The 22148-nt window shown below is 38.9% G+C and overlaps 1 protein-coding gene across 5 annotated transcripts in view; it reads right to left on the bottom strand.

The window, feature by feature from the left end:
• Nucleotides 1-1166: 1166 nt before the first annotated feature.
• fbln2 (fibulin 2) overlaps nt 1167-22148 on the bottom strand; it is a 209770-nt gene continuing 188788 nt past the window's right edge. For 4 of the 5 annotated variants that reach the window (XM_043707995.1, XM_043707998.1, XM_043707997.1 and 1 more), the window contains 5 exons: nt 21610-21735; nt 20100-20219; nt 16647-16775; nt 7789-7912; nt 1167-2645 (listed from right to left, as the gene is read on the bottom strand). In XM_043707995.1, the coding sequence (XP_043563930.1) occupies nt 2288-2645; nt 7789-7912; nt 16647-16775; nt 20100-20219; nt 21610-21735 (857 nt within the window). In that variant the 3' untranslated portion in view covers nt 1167-2287. The remainder of the gene's footprint in view (nt 2646-7788; nt 7913-16646; nt 16776-20099; nt 20220-21609; nt 21736-22148) is intronic. The other variant, XM_043707999.1, reaches the window with a different exon arrangement.

Genomic DNA, 22148 nt, shown 5'->3' with positions numbered 1-22148 from the left:
ATTGTCACGCGTACTTAAGTTACAAAAGAACAGGAGTATAGTGATAAGCCTGCAATGTTGCTAACACATGGCACCATCTTAAGTACAAAAGAAGGAGAAAATAAAGAAAAATGTTACACTACAATACAGATATATGTAGGAAACAGTTAAGGCTATAGAATTAGACTTTACTTCTTTTACAATAAGATCCTACTTTTTGCTTAATCCACTGCTGCTCTCAAGAGTAGTGCTGTCTTTCCTGTTTTAGCTTACCAGAACATCATTGGCTATTCGACTAACAGTGTACTTACAGTGTGCTTACTCAATGGTGCTGTTCCTCCCTTTTCTGCTGTAAACCTGCATTGCAACTACTTCTTCCAAGCTCCCATGCCAGCCTCACTGTGGGCCTTCACATTATCAAATGGTTGAGGTGATAGCAAGATCTCTATCAGACGTGTCATCCTAATGAACTCTTATGCCTGACTAACCTGGAGAAGTACTTGAATGTTTTACTGTCATACTATTCCAATTCCATGTCTCCATGTCAGCAACCTTCAGATCTTGAAACAGGAGCTGTAGGTGATTTGTGGGAGGCTGGGCAAGAGCTGACAACAGAGAGTTGATGTGGATTGTCCCTTATTTAATTTTTTTTGGAAGCTTTCCTTTCTGGCAATGCCCTAGAGTCATTGGTTAGACCACATGTAGTAAGACCTTTCCTGGGGACATTCAAGGTAATTTGGGAAGGTAGGCTTGAACAAGAGTGACATTCTCTATTTGCATGTACCTGTTTCAAGCATGAGATCTGAATATAGAGGAGCCTTTACAAATATGGCATTAGTCACTTTCACCATGGAATGTGACTCACACAACTCCTGCCATTGTGAACATGTTTTACATCTGCAAACATCAAAGATTGTATAGACCATGGGAGAACTGGAAAATATTAACAAAAATATTAACAAAAATCATAAACATTTATATAAAGACTCACTTTATTTTATATTTGAAATCTATGTCCCTGTTTATTAAAAGGTCATTACATGTCTACATGGCTAAGGGTGGCAACATGTTTAACCCTTTGAGGGTTAGCAATACAGACAAACTTTCATATGACAACAAACAGTCTCAAGTTCCAAAATTACATATTTCGAAAATGTGTAAACATTGTAGCTTTTAGATTTGCTGTACATTTTAAGTAAATATTAGCTGTGCTTAATAAGGCATGAAACAATGGCTGAGACAAGAAAACATTTTTTATAGCACCAGAATCATGGTTATTTTATAAAGCTAGTTTTAGTAAAATGAAAATACAAATCCATTCCAGTTTACATTTTCATTGAAACATTGTGGTTTTGTGCAAAATGTTACTGATTCTTGCACAGCCAATTTAATTCAACATCTTTACGTGATCTGCAGTACAATAAGTTCTAAAGCCCCTTGAAGACCAGAAATCTATTTAAAATTAGAGTTGCCTAGAATAGTATAAAAAGAAATTGAATTCAGCTACTAAAGCCATGTAGGGTATGTAACCAGTCAATGAACTTAAGGCCTTAGGAGATAATTCCACATGAACACATCCTCCTTGCAGGTGCCACCTCAGAAACATTAAGATTAACAGTTATTTTGGTCAATAGTGCAGCAAGAAATTAGCAACCTGTTTTGAGTCCCTCCTAATACAGGCATCCACTGCTTTTGCTATTTTGCACTGCAGCCCAAGATACTTTTGTAGCCATTGTCTTTATCAAAAATGCCCTTTTCCCTTTTTTTAATGGAGATGGAAGAGTTACTTTTATTTGTCATGCTCGGCCCCCACACAGATGATGACTCATTTCAATGTGATTAGTGGTTTTCCACAATCCATTGAAGCTTTGTTTAAAATATGCCACTTGTAACAATTATCTTGGTAAAGAATTTAAAATTAATATACATAGGATTGTGAAACCTCTACTGTAAGACTTATCCCATTTACCATAATGGCTAGGCACCCATGGAGCTAGTGATGTGATTCAGATAGGCTGTGCTCCACACATAGACACAGTTTGATAAAATCACTTTACAAATACAATTATATCATCTGGGTGACAGTAATGAAACGTACAGTGAGTAAAATTCCAATGCTGACTTTAGATTCATTGGAAGTAATTTTGACTTTGGGTGAATGTGTAACAGATAATATTGATCTGGTTGCTAGAGCTTCACTTCCATGGATTTCAAATGCAAAAGTCCTCCCAATATGTATATTGGCCTTGTGGGCATATTAGTGTCGAGCCATAATGTTATAGTATTTACAACAGATGCAGTGATTGCTTTAGAAAGGATTAGCTGCAACAAATACATAAATTTTAGCAAGGAATGAAGTGAACATTCCCTGACGCCAGAGTTTCATTTCAACATCAAGTAGGAAGTCTTTGGATTCCATGAACTGCCGCTGCACATATACAATCCCAGTATAAGCATTCACCTTCCGTGTATTGAAGTAATTTTCGTTATTTCCTTTAGTGATGGTCAGGATAATGCTATCTCCTATATACACAGGTGATGGAGCAATACGGAAAATGGTGCTTGGAACTTGGACATTGGTTGAAAACGTCAGCTGATAGTAGGTGATTCTGACTGGCATGTTCTGGCAATCCATGTAGTTGGGACACATCATGCGTTCACAGCGCCTGAGAAGAGAATGCCGACTAATTTAATGCACGTAATGAAACAAGAATACAGTTTCCTCCTGTAGAAGTTAATAAGTCTACAATGCAGATACTTAGGATAATGTGTGCAAGAGTTGGAAAAGCATTGCAGAATCAGGAACCTTTGTTACTAATATACAGTATCATAAAACAGACTGTAGAACATAATTAAACTTGTACAGTTATGACCTCAGACTGCTTGATCAAGTGCAAAGTAAACCCAAACCAAATTAGTCACCCGTTGCATTTTCTCTTTACAAGCTGCTTATTTTGTTACAAAACCTGGATAACAAAAACTGAATGGCTTAAAGGTGGATAAATTACCTTGTCCAGATGGACTACACCCCAGAGTTCTAAAGGAGATAGCTGAAGGCAGAGGCATTAGTGGTAATCTTTCAGGAATCACTAGAATCAGGGAGGGACTCAGAGGGCTGGAAAATTGCTAATGTGACACCCTTGTTTAAAAAGGAAGTAAGGCAGAAGTTGGAAAATTCCAGACCAATTAGCTTAACTATGGTCGTGGGTAGATCCTGGAATCCATCATGAACGATGAGATTTCTGAATACTTGGAAGTGGATGGTAAAATAGCGCAGAGTCAGCATGGTTTTATCAAGGGTAGGTCATGCCTGACAAATCTGCTAGAATTCTTTGAGGAAGTAATGAGCAGATTAGACCAAGGAGAACCTATGGATGTTATCTACTTGGACTTCAAGAAGGCCTTTGACAAGGTGCCACACAGAAGGCTACTGAGTAAGGTAAGTGCCCAGGGTATTGGAGGCAAAATGCTAGCATGGATAGAAGCTTGGCTGTCTGGCAGACAACAAAGAGTGGAGATCAAAAGGTCCTTCTTAGTGTTCCACAAGGCTCAGTGTTGGGACCACAGATTTTCACTTGAAACATTAACGATCTAGATGAGGGAACTGAGGTCACTCTGGGTAGGTTTACAGATGATACAAAGGTAGGTAGAGGGACAGGTAGCATTGAGGAGGTGGAGAGGCTACAGAAGGATTTGAATAGGTTAGGAGAGTGGACAAAGAAGTGGCAGATGGAGTACAATGTGGGAAAATGTGAGGTCATGCACTTTGGTAGGAAGAATAGAAGGATGGACTGTTTTCTGAATGGGGAGAAAATTCAGAAGTCTGAAGTGCAAAGAGACTTGGGAGTTCTAGTCCATGATTCTCTCAAGGTAAACTCACAGGTTGAGTCAGTAGTTAGGAAAGCAGATGGCATTTACTTTGAGAGGACTTCAATATAAAAGCAGGGATGTACTTCTGAGGCTCAATAGGGCTTTGGTCAAATCACATTTCAAGTATTGTATGCAGTTTTGGGCCCCATGTCCTGACACTGGAGTGTGTTCAGAAGATGTTCACAAGAATGGTGCGAGGAATGAAAAGCTTAACATATGAGGAATGTTTGAGGACTCTGGGTTTATATTCAATGGAGTTTAGAAGGATGAGAGGTGGATCTAATTGAAACTTTCAGAATAGTGAATGACCTGGACAGAATGGATGTTGGGAAGATGTTTCCAGTGGTAAGAGAGACTCGGACCCAAGGGCACAGCCTTATAGTAAATGGAAGATCTTTTAGCATGGAGATAAGGAGAAACGTCTTCAGCCAGAGAGTCGTGAATCTATGGAATTCATTGCCACAGAAGGATGTGGAGGAGAATGACAGATTTGTGATTGTACGGTATGGTGGCACAGTGGTTAGCACTGCGGCCTCACAGCGCCAGAGACCCGGGTTCAATTTCCACCTCAGGTGACTCTGTGTGTGGAGCTTGCACATTCTCCTGTGTCTGCGTGGGTTTCCTCCGGGTGCTCCGGTTTCCTCCCACAATCCAAAAACGTGCAGGTTAGGTAAATTGGCCATGACAAATTACCCATAGTGTTAGGTGAAGGGGTAAATGTAGGGGAATGGGTCTGGGTGGGTTACGCTTTGGTGGGTCGGTGTGGACTTGTTGGGCCAAAGGGCCTGTTTCCACACTAAGTAATCTAATCTAAAGGGGATCAAGGGTTATGGGGAGCAAGTGGGAGAATGGGATTGAGAAACTTATCAGCCATGATTGAATGGCAGAGCAGACTCAATGGGCTGAATGGCTTAATTTCTGCTCCTATGTCTTATGGTCTTATGGATACATAAGAAATGATGAATAAGACCATATGGGTAAGTAGAGATCTGAAAGTATTTCAAAATGTTATAGATTCGTTTGGGGCTGATGGAGCCTGTGCTAACTGTCTGAAACAACATCAATGCTCCTTTCCTACAGCCCTGCTGTAGAGACTTCTGAAAAGTACAGAAGTTCAGTACAAAAGTTCTGAATCTGCTTCCACCAACCTTTACGAACTACATTGGGATCATATATCACTGACATTTTATTTAAAAATCTTGTTTCCCCACTGGATTTTATTTTGCCAATTATTTTAAATCTGTGCTCAAATTACAGCTCTGGTTAGTGATTGCCCTGCTAGTGATTACAGTTTCTCATTGTCTGTCCCATCAAAATCCCTCACAATTTTGATCACCCCGACCAACATTCCCATTAATCTTCTCTGCTTACACCTTCTCTGCTCAACTCAAAACAATCCAGCTTCTGTAATCTCCCCAGATTAGTGAAACTCCCCATCCCTGGTACCATTCTACTCAACCCAGTGCTTGATGTCCTTTCTAAAACACAGTGCTCAAAATTTGACACAATTTTCTAACTGAGGTCAAACCAGTGATTTTATAAAGAGTTAGGGCTTTCGCAACATGCACTAAAAGAGACCACTTACCAAATACATATATTTGCTCTATTAAGTAGACTGAGGCATTAAGCATGGAAACAGGCCCTTCAGCCCAACTCGGCTGTGCTGGTCCAACTGAGCTGGTCCAATTTGCCTGTGTTTTGCCCATAGCTCTCTAAAATTTTCCTGTACATGTCTTCTAAATGTTGTAATTGTACTCACTTCCAGCATCTCCTCTGGCAGCTGATTCCATAGAAGCACCACTCTCTGTGTGAAAACATTGGCCCTCAGGTCTCTTTTAAATATTTCCCCTCTCACCTTAAACGTATGCCCTCCAGTTTTGGACTTTCCCACCCTGGGGAAAAGACCTTGACTATTCACCTTATCTATGCCCTCCATCTATGCACATCTGTAAGGCCACCCCTCAGCCTCCTACGCTCCTAGGGAAAAAAAACCCAGCCTGTTCAGCCTCTCCTTATAATCCAGACCTTCTTGGTAATATCCTTGTAAATCTTTTCTTGCACCCTTTCCAGTTTAATAACATTGTGCTTATAACAGGTCGATCAGTATCATACGCAGTACTGCAATTTGGCTTACCAATGTCTCGTACAGCCTTAACATGATGTCCTAATTCCTTTATTCAATTCTTCTTACTTAGAGTCATAGAGATGTCCAGCACGGAAACAGACACTTCAGTCCAACTCGTCCATGCTGTCCAGCTATCCCAACCGAATCTAGTTCCATCTGCCAGCACCCAGCCCATATCTCTCCAAACCCTTCCTATTCATACACCCATCCAGATGCCTTTTAAATGTTACAATTGTACTAGCTACCACCACTTCCTCTGGAAGCTCATTCCATAAACGTACTACCCTCTGCATGAAAAAGTTGCCCCTTAGGTCCCTTTCATATCTTTCCCTTCTCACCCTAAACCCATGCCCTCTAATTCTGGACTCCCCCAGCCCAGGGAAGAGACTTTGTCTATTTATCCTATAAGGCAAGCATGCCAAATGTCTTCTTCACCACCGTATTTATCTGTGGCACTACTTTCAAGAAACTATGTACCTGTCCCTAAATCTCTCTGTTTGACAACACTCCCAGGGTCCTACCATTAACTCTGTAATTACTGCTCTGGTTTGTCTTATCAAAATGTAATATCATGTATTTATCTACATAGTGATTTTCAATGTAGAAACATTGCAAAATATTTGGAATTCTTGAAATTGTATAAATGTACTCTCTTTTATATCAAATATGTGTAGCTGGCTAACACATGATGAATAATCATAAAGTGAGATTTTCACTGAAATAAAAGTTCACCAGAAATTCAAAGCATACTCAAAATGGGCACATAGAACATAGAAAAATATAGCATAGAACTTTCACCCATGATGTTGTATCTATTGGATACAGGGCCTGTATATGGTTAAATGATGGCTGGAAACTTCAGGCAAAATTGGCTACAGGTGACAATCTAATCCCATCAGAAAGCAGCAGACATGAAATGGGTTTCTTACTACAGTTCACCAGTCAGAGGCAGCAGAGATATACAGACTCCTCTGCTGAGCCTAATAGTAAATTGAGCCTGGGAACATTGTGGTTGATGGCTGGAAGAAGGGCCAATTGTGGAGGTATTTCAAACATGGTGAGAGCAAACCAGGGATCATTTATAAGTCAAAATTTACTGTTTTTGTTTCTCCTGCGACTGCAAAAATAAAAGCTGAAGCTGGGCCATTTTTGATGTGTCTCATGCCAGCTCTGCTAATTTGTAAATAAATTAAACATGCTGGGTCCTTGAACGAATACAGACCTAACTTGCATTTCTGAGGGATAATTCCTTTCTCAGACAGCTGTCTTGAATGATAGTTAGCTGAGCCATTATGGCATCTGGTGCTATCTGGAAGTTGGTTTGATGCAGTAGATTCCATTCATGTGGAATCTCCATTCTCAAATTTACGACGTCGCCCTAAGTGGAAACAGGCGAACCGATTCCACCCAGATATTAAGCAGAGTATTGGGAGCAGCACTATGAATAAGAGCTATGCTTCAGGTTCTCATTGTAAGATGATTCTAAAAGTTAAAATTGCCACTCAGCTGATGTATTTGTGCAATCGCTCTGACCAATGTATCCAGCCTCTCTCTCTATATATTCTAATTGACAACACTGCAAAAACAGCAGGATTTATCAGCCAGAGAAAGGCGCACTAACTAGCTCCATTTGCACTCTGTGTTCTTGCCAGTCACTGGAAAATATAGCCTCATGAGGCTAACTACCCTCTTTCCGTAATGTATTTTGCCATGGTTCTTATCTTTCTACACCAATTGCAAAAGTAACGAGAATTACATCTTATCCCGAAGAAAAATCTCCATTTTGCTTCGATTGGAAATAGTCAAACACTTACATATCAGACACTTTCCTATAGTTTGGTGGGCAATCCACAACAGGGCATCTGAATCCACCTTGGATGTTGAAACAGGTCTCAGTTGATGTGCAGTTGTGTGTTCCTATTGCACATTCATCAATGTCTGTGGGAAATTACACACAACTGTCAGGTTTAATTGTTTATTTCACATGTATACAGTGAAAACTGAAACTATTGTAATCAGATGACAAGAATGAGCAGAGTAACACTATATTGTTGAACTTACATAAGAACAAATAAAGTTCACGCTGGAGTAAGTCACTTAGACACTTGGGACCTGCTCTGTAATTCAATAAAATGCTGGCTAAATATCTTCCTTAACTCTACGTTTCCCACACTGTCCATTTTAATATAATAAACTGTAGCAGGAGATGATGTAGCACCTCATGTGTTTGGCCATTCATAATAATCATGGCTGATCTTTGACTTCAACTCCACTTTCCTGCCCATTCCTTGTATCTCTTAATCCCTTAGTAATATGCAAGTGCTCCAAAGGATCATAAATTGAATTCCATATAATGCTTTTTAATATTTTTCCCAAAGCAATGTCAAACACTGATTATTTTCTCCTTCTGGAATGATAGAAGCTCATGAGTCTCTTTCTGATCAATTGATATCAACTCTGGCTTCATGAGTTATTGATTATATGGGCCAGTTGCTCATACTACTAATTCCATTTCATTTAACAGTAACTAGAAGCAGATTCAGCAGCACAAACAGCTTTAAATCCTAAATGTTAACTGAAGAGATTTCTACAATTCTAGACACAGAAAACAATTCAGTTGCACATTTGTCCCGCACAATCAGGAATGACCCATTATTTTCAGAAGTGAAAGCAATGCGAAATATCCGTTAGACTCATTGGCCATATCTGTATCCTCAACCCTAACCTGCCTTGATTGATGCCCTCAAAAGACCATTGAGTGTAATATTTCCTGTCTTCTAGCAAACTGAGGAAACCCTTGGCATTATTACTGCAATGGAACGACTATGTTAGTTTTAATTGCAGATTTGTATTTGCAGATACATTCTATTTTGTTCAGAAAGCACACAATTGGGAGAAAGTCAGTCCATGTCACATTTTATAAATTCCTACTCTGAACCAGTCTGACTCAAGATTGGGATATAGATAGACTCTAACCTCACACTTTTAATGCATTGTCTGAGCTGAGATGTCACCATTTTTAATAAAACCTTAAGTTATCTTGAGAATATGATTTGAAAGAAGTTCTGGGATTTACATATTAATGATTCAAAACCTACAACCCATTCTAAGTGAATAAGGACTTAACAGTAATCTAGGTTTGTTGAATACATCACATCAGTTGTAGAACACTTTGATCTTTTACTATAAGTCCTGTGTCCTATGATCCTGTGCCACTAGCTACCTGACAAAGGAGCAGCACTCCGAAAGCTTGTACTTCCACATTCCTGTTGGTCTATAAACTAACGTTGTGTGATTTTTAACTTTATTTTTAATTAGCATTCCTAACACTAAGTTTAGTTAACTACAGCTGTTTTCATATCCTCATTATTAATCTTGTGACAATTAAATAACATATTTTGTTATTTAATAATTATTTTACAATGAACCATCCTAATTAAGATTCGGGGTTGACAAGGTCACCTTGGTTGTTGCTAGGAATGGAGGGTTTGAGTTTTATAAAAAGAAATCAGACTGGATAGGCTGGGACTTTTTTCACTTGAATGTAGAAGTTTGAAGGGTGACCTTATTAAGGTTTATAAAATCATGAGAGGCATAGATAAGATGAATAGCAAAGGTCTTTGAACTAGGGTGGGGGAGTTCAAAACCAAGGGTCATACTTTTAATGAGAGGGGATAGTTTTAAAAAGGACATGACGGGCAACACAGATAGTGATTCATGTGGGGAATGAACTGCCAGAGAAAATGGTGGATGCAGGTACAGTTACAATATTTAAGACATTTGGATGACGACATGAACAGGAAAGGTTTGGAGGATATGGGCCAAATGTAGGTAAGTGGGACTATTTTATTTTTGGAATATGTTCGACATGGACAAGAAAAACTGAAGGATCTGTTTCCATGCTGTATGACTCTATGGTTTCATGGTTCATCAAAATTGAATTAAACTCATTCCACTTATCATCCCAAATCAAATTAGTTCCTTCCAGAATATTCACAATGTATGTCCCGTCATATCTAGTTGCCATGTTATGAATAGATAACTCACTTTTCCAAACCACTCACTCAAGCCCCAAATTGCATTCATGCAACAGTTTATCAACCTGCACTTTTGTTGGTTGTCTCCTGAATCCACCCCCATGTATAGAAGGTGCACATTATGAAACAGGAATTACACAGAGATACTAACTAAGAGGCTACTATGCACATGGAGCAAGTACGGTAAAACAGAAACAGCAGCATTCACTCATGTGTTTGAATAACAACTACCTTCTGAAACAAATTCATTGGCATGACTACAAGATTCAATTTACTGTACATGATCCAAAAGGATGTGTCATTTTGGAGATCAATATTTTAGTTATAATCAAAAGGAGAATAAGTCAATATATGTATACACTTAGGAGTGATGCTATTACCTGGCGGTAGTTTACAAGAGCCCACAAGCCTATCAGAGGCCTCATTTACACCCTTACTCAAACATATGCACATCCGTTCAGTACAACATCCCAACTCCAGCCCAAACAGCACATATAAAAAAGCAAGGGTGAATATGATCGTGTCTCTCACACAGAGTCCTCTCTCTGATTGTACCAGAATATGTTTAAATATATAAAGCAAGAATTATGCATTTATTAATTCTTTGTATGTGGTGGGACAAGCTGGTTGATGAAAATAACAGCATGCAGGAATTATGTATGAATAAAGATACTTTTGTTATCTTAGGAATTTGATGATCACTCAATTCCAGCCAACAGGAGTCACAATAACTCATGTTTGGATCAATTTCTTTGTGCACATTGCAAGGAACTTGAGTCATAATATTTTCTTTTCAGGTTTTATATGAAGACTACGTTAAGTGACGAACAGCTATAAGGCAGGTTGTAGAGAAGGAAGCCGCAACAGCAACTTGAATGACAATGCTAATATTACCAATATCAGCAAGTCTCCTGTGTATCTCTGTCCGTTGACTAATCATGTCATTAGGTTCAATTATACAGGGCATATTGGTCCCCAAATTATCTTTCCCTAGGTAGAAGGTCAGGGAGGAGGGATCTTTGCTCCACAAGAACAGGAAGTCATGTCTCAGAGAGCTACTAACCAATTAGAGATAACACCAGTGGGAATGGGGTCCGCTGCTAGTATGGCACTCGGACGATGAGGAGGTAAAATGTGATGGATTAGAATCTTGTAAATGTTTGCGGCTCAGTCAGGATGCGTGGGGTGGGAGTGGAACTGGGGGTGGGGAGATCGTGGTGGTTATGCCTTGAGGAATGACCTACCCTTGCCCACCACCTGGGACTGGCAGCAGGATGAGGTCCTTAGGTGAGAATTAGTTGCCCAGGTAAGGGGCTCAGTTAATGCATCAACAGAGAAGTTGGCTGATGCCAATCCTGCCACCCATACAATTGTGGTGGAGGCAAGGGTGGTGAAGGCTGCCTGCTGGATTTGATGTGTCCCTTGCCTTCAAATCAGTTGGTGGGCCAGGTGTTAAATGCAGCCCATTATACTGCTTCATTGTGAGCAGTGAGTATTAACAACAAGCTGCACTCCATTATATCATACTGTTTCTAAAGACTTTGTCCAATAGATTTCCTCCCAGTGGAATGTGATATCTTCAGTAGGTTAAATTGTGTTTTCTAATAAGCAGTGTAAACAGCTACTGTATTATTGAAACAGTTGTTAAAAAGGCATTACCTAACTTGCCCAGATTCTACAATAAAGCCAATTTTACTATTACTTCTCCAAACAGTGTGGAATAGATCATGCCTTGTGTAATAATGGCTCCTAACTGATCCACTCCACAAACGAACATATACAGAAAGTCTACTATGTCTTTCAAGCTTCTGTGAATCCCACACAAAACTTTTCCCACACATCGTGAAATTACAATTGTAAGCTTTTCATCAATTGACATGAGAGTTTCATGTTCCTGGTTCAGTTTTATTTTCCTTCTGCCACCTTGGTAAAAAGAAAACAGCAAAGAGGAAGATACTACCAAGTTTGCAACAAGCAAGAGACAAGGTAAGCTTAATAAAGAAATGTTTTAAATTCTAGATTGTAACAGCACAAATAGCAGGTCTGGATAAAACATGTCAGTTTTCAAACTATGGCAAAATGCTTCAAAATGGAGCAAACTTCCATATTTCCTAGTCAAAATTCACACTATCGCCCACTCGACAAATAAACTTTGCAGTATTAGAACTAATTTGCCCTTCTAAATTATCTAAATCTACCTTTGAGAAGATTACATAGTGTACTGTCTAGCTTTTTGCCTGCACAATGCAATTGAGGGTGGCTGTGACTTCAGCCATGACCCAGTTCATGTCCTCTATATTCCCGTTATAGTTAAATCTTTTCACAAGACCATCGGATTTTAGTTTTCACAGACAGACTGAACTACAGAACATAATCCCAAAAGACCAATAAAACCCCTGAAATCCAAACCAATAAAAGGTCATTTATCTTATTCAGTTACGTTGAAGCAGAGATTTTTATTGAAAACTATTTTTCACATACAATACTTTTTGATTGTCAGTTTTTTAGAAGCTCTGTGAGCTTGTTCATGATTTATAGGTTAACGTACATGTTCAAAAAGGGAAACACAATCTTCAAGATCAGCAACTAACACAATGTTATTAGCAACGTTAATTTACTTCACCCATGAAATTTGACAATGCAATGGTTATCTTTTATCCTCAGTGGACCCCTGCATGAAGACTGGATATCATTTCAAAACTTCTACTAAATAATGAATTTAACCAATTGTCATCTTGGTACTTGCCTTAACATGTTAGCTAAGAAAGAAATGACACATTTCTGATATTCATTTGAATATCTCAAAAGTTACAACCTATGTAAGCAAATATGGAACCCCAGTGGCAGAGGTAGGGACGCAGTCAATTTGGATGCACAATCAATCAACAGGAGACATTAAATTGGAAGATAATACTATAAAGAATGATGTAGTGTTATTGCCTGGCCAAAAGATGCGTAAAACTCAACAAATTTGGACAGCCAAGTAAGTGATTGAAACCTGAAGTCCTTGCTTGTGGTGATGGACCAGAAATACCAAGACATTTTTATACTTTAACAAATTCTGGCTGAAAACAATGCCAGTTTAAAATAAAGCTCTGGATAAAGGGTGTCACTTTAGTGTTTCACTGGGAAGGTGACATTTTGTAAATGAAACATACTCTTGAATCAAGTTCTGATCTGATCAAAAATGTATGAGAGGCAAATTCTGAATAGGAACATAATAAAACATAAGAAATAAGCATGATTCGGAGATGCCGGTGTTGGACTGGGGTGTACAAAGTTAAAAATCACACAACACCAGGTTATAGTCCAACAGGTACATACTCTTGAATCAAGTTCTGATCTGATCAAAAATGTATGAGAGGTAAATTCTGAATAGGAACATAATAAAACATAAGAAATAAGCATGATTCGGAGATGCCAGTGTTGGACTGGGGTGTACAAAGTTAAAAGTCACACAACACCAGGTTATAGTCCAACAGGTTTAATTGGAAGCACACTAGCTTTCGGAGCGACGCTCCTTTATCAGGTGATTGTCACCTGGTAATCACCTGATGAAGGAACGACGCTCCGGAAGCTAGTGTGCTTCCAATTAAACCTGTTGGACGATAACCTGGTGTTGTGTGATTTTTAACTAGATAGGCTGGGACTTTTTTCACTGGAGCCTAGGGGTTTGAGAGGTGACTAGATAGAAATTTATAAAATCATGAGAAGTATACATTGAGTTAATGGAACTGTCTTTACCTCAAGATGGGGAATATCAAAGCTAGGAGGAGTGGAGAAAGATTTTAGAAAACCATAAGAGACAGATGCTTTATACAGGGGGTGTTTTGCATGTGGAAGTGGTGGATGTGGGTACAGTTACAATGTTTAAAAGAAACACACACACACACACACACAGATATTCCTACACACACACACTCTCACATACACACGGGAGCGTCTGATGAAGGAGCGTCGCTCCGAAAGCTAGTGTGCTTCCAATTAAACCTGTTGGACTATAACCTGGTGTTGTGTGATTTTTAAATAAGAAATAAGAGCAGAGTTAGCCATCTCGTCCATCAAGCCTGTACTGCCATTCAATAAAATCATGACTGAACCTTTCCTGGACTCAGCTCCACTGACCTGTCCCTTCATCGTAATGCTTAATTCCTGTACTGTCCAAAAATCTGACTATCCTTGCCTTAAAAGCATTCAACGAGGTAGCCTCAGCTGCTTCATTGGGCAGGGAGTGCCACAGATTCCCAACTCTTTGGGTGAAGAAGTTCTTCCTCAACCCAGTCTTAAATCTGCTTCCCCTTATTTTGAGGCTACATCCCCGAATTCTAATTTCACCCACCAGTGAAAACAAAACCCCTGCTTCTATCTTATCTATTCCTTTCATAATTTTACATTTTTATAAGACTCCCCATCATTCTTTTAAATTTCAAATCCCAGTCTATTCAGTTTCTCCTCATAAGTCAACCCTCTCAATTCCAGAATCAACCTAGTGAACCTCCTCTGCACCCCCTCCAGTGTCAGTACATTCTTTCTCAAGTAACAAGATCAAAGCTGTACTCAGTACTCCAGGTGTGGCCTCACCAGCACTCTATACAGCTGCAGCATAACCTCCCTACTTTTAAACTCCATTCCTCTAGCAATGAAGGACAATATTCCATTTGCCTTCTTAATTATTTACTACACATGCAAAACAACTTTATGTGATTCATGCACAGGGATACCCAGGTCCCTCTGCATAGCAGCCTGCTGCAATTTTTCACCATTTCAATAAAATCCATTTTACTGTTATTCCTACCAAAATGAATGACATCACATTTACCAACATTGTATTCCATCTGCCAGCGCTTGCCCATTCACTTAACCCATCCAACTCCCTCTGTAGACTTTCAGTTTAGGGTGTAGGTTTGCTCGCTGAGCTGTAGGTTTGATATCCAGACGTTTCATTACCTGGCTAGGTAACATCATCAGTAGCGACCTCCGAGTGAAGCGAAGCTGTTGTCTCCTGCTTTCTATTTATATGTTTGTCCTGGATGGGATTCCTGGGGTTTGTGGTGATGTCATTTCCTGTTCGTCTTCTGAGGGGTTGATAGATGGTATCTAGATCTATGTGTTTGTTTATGGCGTTGTGTTTGGAGTGCCAGGCCTCTAGGAATTCTCTGGCATGTCTTTGCTTAGCCTGTTCCAGGATAGATGTGTTGTCCTAGTCGAAATGTTTTTTTTTTCCTCCATGTGTAGGGCTACGAAGGAGAGAGGGTCATGTCTTTTTGTGGCTAGCTGGTGTTCGTGTATCCTGGTGGCTAACTTTCTTCCTGTTTGTCCTACGTAGTGTTTGTGGCAGTCCTTGCATGGAATTTTGTAGATGACGTTGGTTTTGTCCATGGGTTGTATTGGGTCTTTTAAGTTTGTTAGCTTTTGTTTGAGAGTGTTGATGGGTTTGTGTGCTACTAGGATTCTGAGGGGTCTTAGTAGTCTGGCTGTCATTTCTGAAACTTCTTTGATGTATGGTAAGGTGGTTAGGGTTTCTGGCTGTGTTTGGTCTGCTTGTCGTGGTTTGTTCTTGAGGAATCTGCGGACTGTATTTTTTGAGTATCCGTTTTTCTTGAATACATTGTATAGGTGGCTCTCCTCTGTTTTCCGAAGTTCGTCTGTGCTGCAGTGTGAGGTGGCTCGTTGGAATAGTGTTCTGATACAGCTTCGTTTATGTGTGTTGGGATGGTTGCTGGTGGAGTTCAGTATTTGGTCAAACCTGCGTATACAGAAAACGCAGGTTTGTAGTTCTCCGTTGTCCGTTCTTCCGACTGTGACGTCCAGGAATGCGAGTTTGTTGTTGGTTTCTTCCTCCTTGGTGAACTTTATGCCTGTGAGGGTGTTGTTGATGATGTTAAATGTCTCTTCTATCTTGTTTCGTTTTGTGATGACAAAGGTGTCATCTATGTAGCGGACCCAGATTTTTGGTTTGATGGTTGGATGGTTGAAGAAAGCAGGAGACATCAGCTTTGCTTCACTTGGAGGTCGCCACTGAAGATGTTACCTAGCCAGGTAATGAAACGTCTGGATATCAAACCTACAGCTCAGCGAGCAAACCTACATCCTAAACCTCAACCTGAGCTACAAACCTTCACAAACCTTGCAAAAAAAGACTTTCAGTGTCCTCTGCACACTTTGCTCTCCCACTCATTTTAGTTTCATCTGCAAACCTTGACACACTACAGTTGGTCCCCAACTCTAAATTGAATAAATCACTAGCAGTGGGGGAAGAAAGCAGGATTGGAGGGGGTTGGGTGTGTTCCAAAAGAAAGTATTCTGGTCAAACGTTTAAGCTCATTTTATTTCAAAATCAGAGATTGTAGTAACTATCAGTCCATGGAATAGCATTCCAAATAGAACGAACAGGAGAAGGACTATCATATGCCATTTCCTGAATACTGTCTTACCAAGGGAGAAATTAAACCAACCTTAGTAAAACAAGATCTTGGAAAGTAGACATTTAACTACAATACCAGAAACTCAATGTATAAAAATAATTCCTTAATTATTACATACATTTCATAGTATACATAATGTTCACAAAATGGAGATCATTTAAGGGTGCATGTGTGTCTAAGAAATTAGAAGTAAATGATGAAAAATCCTACCTCTACACGTTCTTCCATTTGGCGACATTGTATAACCGAATTCAGGGCAGGCACAGTTATAACTGCCAGGGATATTCACACAGCGGAATGTACAGAGGGTGCTTCCACTTTGCGCACACTCATTAATGTCTGAAATTCAAACTTTCTTTAGCAAATGCAACAAAAAATATTCAAAAGCATGCTACCACTAGATGGCACCATAACTTGATTGCATATTCTCATTAAATATAGACATAACAATATTCACTTAGCAATGGTTGATACTTGTGAATCAACCTTTCTTGATTTTGATATACCATCATCTTATACATTTTATTATTCCTGAAACTACAAATATTAGAATTATAGATTCACATTTTGCTATATTGGAAATAATGGGTGGAAACCTTTTGCCTTCACCTCCTTGTGAATTTAGTGATGGGGACAAATTAATCAGGTGGAATGTAACAAAGGGGACTCCAACACCTTCCAGCTCTACCCTGATTAAGTCTTGCATAGTCTTCCTGCTTTCCAGCCAATGAAGGCTTGTAAGTGGATAATTAACATTCAGTTAAAGGCTCCATCCAGCTCCATTGATATTAAGACAGAAGCAAGAAGAAACTAACCTGACAGGGAACACAAAAAGCAAACGCTGGTTTGTTCAGTTATGGGATTCTAGGGCATCCCTTCTTCAAAGGAACCCAGCATCAGGAAGGGGGACTGCCCACAAAAGGTAATACTAGCCCAATCTCACCTCTCTCTGTCCCCAGCCTCACCCTTTGATCACTCTTTTGCTATCATTCAACTGCACCTGAGTCCCCCTTCAGTCCAAGGCCTCCAGTGGGTGTCATTTCAGCAGCAACTGGCACCGCTGAGTAGAGAAGAACTGCCAACCTCTGATTGACTGGCAGCTCTCAGTGGGTGGCACCTTCCACCCCATTGACAATGGGTGCTGACCCTTCCTCCCTCACACCTCCCCCCCCACCCCCAACCTGTCCTGTCAAATGCCCAGGTAACTTGAGATGCACTGTCATTACTTCTAAAAGATTTAGCCATTGTCTTTTGTTGAACTGAATAGTCGAATACATAAACATAATTGTCTCCTGTTTGAGATTCTGAGATACCAGTTCAGTAGTTAATGAGAAATTATAGGTTGTTTGATTTGCACTCTTGACCAGTTTCTCTTTCTTACCTACCTAATAACCTAAAGACAAGAATGTATATGCTGTTTGTTTTATTCATGGAATAATAATGGTAGTCTTCAGTGGCTTAGATCCAGAATAATCAGATCAAAGCAGTTCATTTTAATGTATTGTCAATATCTAACATAAAACAAAAAACCTATACTTACTGATTTAATTTTCTGTTGGCTTATGTCTTCCATTTAATGAAAATGCACATTATGAATAATGATTACAGTATATTATCATTGAAAACCAGATACTTTAATATTGTAGTACAATGCGGTTCAATTATATACCAGTATTAATATTAGAAAACTAGTTATTCAAGAGCATTAGGTAATATATTGTCAATGGCTGACAACATGTCTGAAATCAAAAAGCGACCTTTCACCATTAATTTAGTTTGTGACAGAGTCATAGTCTGAGACCATTTTATTTCCATATTTCAAAAGGCAGAAGCGAGATAACATTATAAAATACAACTATCTTAAAATAAAGGAAAAAAAGACAAACCTCTGTTTAGTTTTCAGGGAGAGAACATTGAATTTTGTGCTCCACAATATAATGGATGTGAAATTAGAAGAATAGAATAATTGTTTGTTGTTTTCTTTAATAACCAAAGGCAACATGAAACAAAGGAACCAAAGGTTATCAGAAGTAGATAGGTATGTGGTTTTGAGGTCACAATCAGATTAGTATGATTTATTAAATGGTGCAGCAGGCTAGAGGAATCCTATAATTTGCTCCTGCTTCTAATTCATATGTTCATCAAACACTTCCAGGTCAAGAACTGAGAATTGGATGCAATTTCAAGGAATTTCTACATTCCCCAACAATCGTATATCTGTTAAAAAGAAGAGTTTTCTACTAGCCAGCAGTTTATTTTGCTTGACCAGTTATGTGATGTTCAGATAGAATCCAGAAGGCCACTATAGAAAAGGATGCCACTTCTTTTGGGAAGTGTACCTTATTGCCAAGAAAGTGGCACTTACATTTTTTCAAAAAGTAGAAAGGATATAGATTTCCTCAGAATAATTGACAGACAAGAATTCCTCAGTATAACCTAATTGAACATTAGAATGAATGCCATGACATTTGAGCATTTGCCTATGAAGGAAGAATTGTACGTTCTGGGCCATTTGGTCATGAGAGAAAATCAAATTGTCAACCCTAGAGATCTGGGGTTTTAATGCTGGCGCATGAGGTCGACAAGAGAAGGTTTAGAGTGAAGAATGAACTCGGGCTAAGTAAGCATTGCCATTGGTTGCTAAACGATAAGACAGCTTACTGCATCAGAACCATTGGCATGAAGCTGACATGGAACACAGCAAGGTGTGGAGGTACAGGACTTCAATTGAGTGACAAACGTTTCTTGCTGGGTGTCCTGGATGGTTAAACCTCATTTTTCACATCAACATTTTAAAGAAACCCTACAAAGGTAAATATAGTGAAGGCAATGACTGGATCTTGGCAATGCACAGAGCACACTATTCACTACAAATCAACAAACTGTGGCCGAAGAGGTTGTAGGAAATAATGTGGAATAGTGATGTAAAACCCTGCTCTAACCACAGAACGGAAGGTATTTCAAATAGCAGAAACAGATAACTAGCAACCACTGAGCAAACTAGCAAGTCATTTGGAGTGACAACATTTGAGGGCTAGTAAACATAAACCTGAACTATCCATGAAACAACATATGTTAACAGGCTTCAGCAGTTTCAGTGAAAGGTCTAGATCCACATTTATTTACATACATACAGATTTTCATGTGTTTATATTACAGTCTTTTATTAAATTGGCAAGATCTCTAAAAAAAAGAAACAAATTGATCAAAGGACTTTGCTTTCCGTTTGTGTCATGTGATAACTGTGTGCCTGTTGAAGCTGCAAGATTAATATTGAATACTTATTAATTAACCTGTCAATTAACCTAAATTGGTACCTAGAAATGGAGATGAAAGGACTGCATTCTAACAGTTTGTTTCCCATCCCATCATGCAAAGTAATTTAATGCCTTCACACTACTCTCATGAGCAATGCAGGAAGGAATTCTCTCTTGGCCAATAACTTTTCATGTATTATTTATGAGACACTGATACTCATATGGTACTCTGGAGAAGAAGCTCAGATGTAAATAATGTCACCATCCAACTGTTTGTCTTGGTGCAGCTTACACTTCACTAAATCTTGTTTTGACCATTTAGCAAGAAAGCACTGCCTTACTTAACCATAGAACAGCAATATGTAAAAGTCATATGAAAGACTTATCTTGCTCTGGCTCCCCTTACCTTCACAGGAATGACCATCTAGTTCAGTGAGTTGGTAACCTTGTCTGCAGTAACACTGGTAGGACCCATAAATATTGGCACATTCCTGCCCACATATATTGTTCTCACATTCATTTATATCTACCGAGAAAAAGGCAGAGATAAAATTGCTTCATCACATTCATTGATTCTATGCAGTCTTACTTTTTTGTTACTTTTTACATACCATTCTCTATAGGGATTGATATGATATCATCATTAACTAAAACAAGGCAACTCAGCAATGATCTATGATGATTAAGGAATCAAATTTCTCTTAAATAAAAATCATCTCACAACTTCTGAGTAATTGTTTTGAACATTACTATTAAGGATTTCATAATATGACTTTGGCACCAACTGCTGAGATAAACTCAAGACATTCTAATTTTGTTGTAGTAAACAAATGTGCCATAGTGGCAGAATGAACAAAATAATTGTAATCAATTATCCTCGATTCAGAAGAAGGAAATTATCAAGTGACCTTGCTCTTAGTTGCTACTTAGGGATCTGGCTAAAAATAAACTTTAACTTTATGCATTGAAGAAAAGGAACTTCAAGTTGTTTTTCCCAAAACAAACTTGGGAATGCTAGTTCATATTAACCAGAAAAAAGTTGTAGGGCACAACTCAAAGGTGATGCAGCCAGAGCTGATGGATAAGTCAGATGAACATATATTTTGGTCTAGATTACCATTGGTTATTGGAGGTTGGAGGAGTAGCTAAAATTAAGAAGTATGAGGCATTTCTGGATTTGAAGGAAGCAAGACCTGACAGCAGTGATGAGATAGTTAGAAAGAATATTGATAAATACTGGATGCTGGCTTGAAGTAAAAGAGAATCAAATCAGACAGCACCCTAAGGATGAAAACTAAGGATGGTTGTGCAAGGGCTAAAAGTGACATTCCACTACTAATACATGCCGGGTACATGTAGGAAAATGGAAATCAGGCAGTATTTGGAGACCACCTTGGCAATGATGATGAGGAAGGAGCTGTAAGATTACTTCTGATGACTAGAGTGAGTGGCCATGAAAATGCTGATGTGAAGTGTTTTGGGCAGGATCGCAGGAGAGAACCCCAATATCTCCAAAGCTTCTGCAGAAAATGAGGCTAGTGATGAGAAAGGACATCACTCACTTTGTCTGGAATATGGTTGTCAAGGTTTCCTGCAGAGGTTACAAAAGTCCTGACAATCCAATAATTGGAATAATGTTTAAGAATTTTCTAAACTGAGACCAGGAAGTGGTGGGCCTCCCTTGAGTAAAGGAAATTGAACTGTTATTTGATGATTGTACTACAAAATGATACAATGAGAAGTATGAAAATGTATTTTTGGTAAGGATCAGAAGCAACTTTAAACAAGGTAATGCATTTTTCATAAGCATATATTCTTTAATGAACTAATATCTAATGCAATGTCTATGGCATGCGTACTGCTTTATGTTTTCACTTCTGCTGCTCTTATTATTGACTGCACATGATTAAAAATACCTTCACAATTCTTGCCATCAAGAGCTAGCTTGAAGCCAGAGCTGCAGGTACAGTAATAGGACCCAGGAGTATTCTCACAAGTATGTGCACACAGTCGACCAGGATAGCGCCAACATTCATTAACATCTGCCAGAAGCAAGCAAGATTCAATGACAGGACAAAAATGAGATAGAGCAAAAGCAGAAATTAACCAATCCTATCCAATAAAGATACCTTTCATTATTCATTTCAAGCTTCAGCAACCAATTCTCCATGAAATTTGAATCTATTTGGCTTCGCTGAATTTGGCGATGCAAAGATTAAATGTCTGTGCATGTCAAGGTACATTACGCATTTTAGTTGTTGCACAGATAGTCATAAAAAAGAAATCAGAGGCTAGGACACAGACATTTGTTTGGTATGAAGGTGTTGGATTCCTATCACTAATGTATCATTTCTTTGCCACTGTTCTTTGGAGTAAACGCTTTTTTGCATCAGACCGAATATTGTTTGCACCACTGGTTTCATCCATAAATGTAATTTTAAATAGAAAAGTCATT

Source organism: Chiloscyllium plagiosum, chromosome 18 (genome assembly GCF_004010195.1).
Source record: "Chiloscyllium plagiosum isolate BGI_BamShark_2017 chromosome 18, ASM401019v2, whole genome shotgun sequence".
NCBI lineage: Eukaryota > Metazoa > Chordata > Chondrichthyes > Orectolobiformes > Hemiscylliidae > Chiloscyllium > Chiloscyllium plagiosum.
This window is presented reverse-complemented; position numbering and strand designations above follow the sequence as displayed.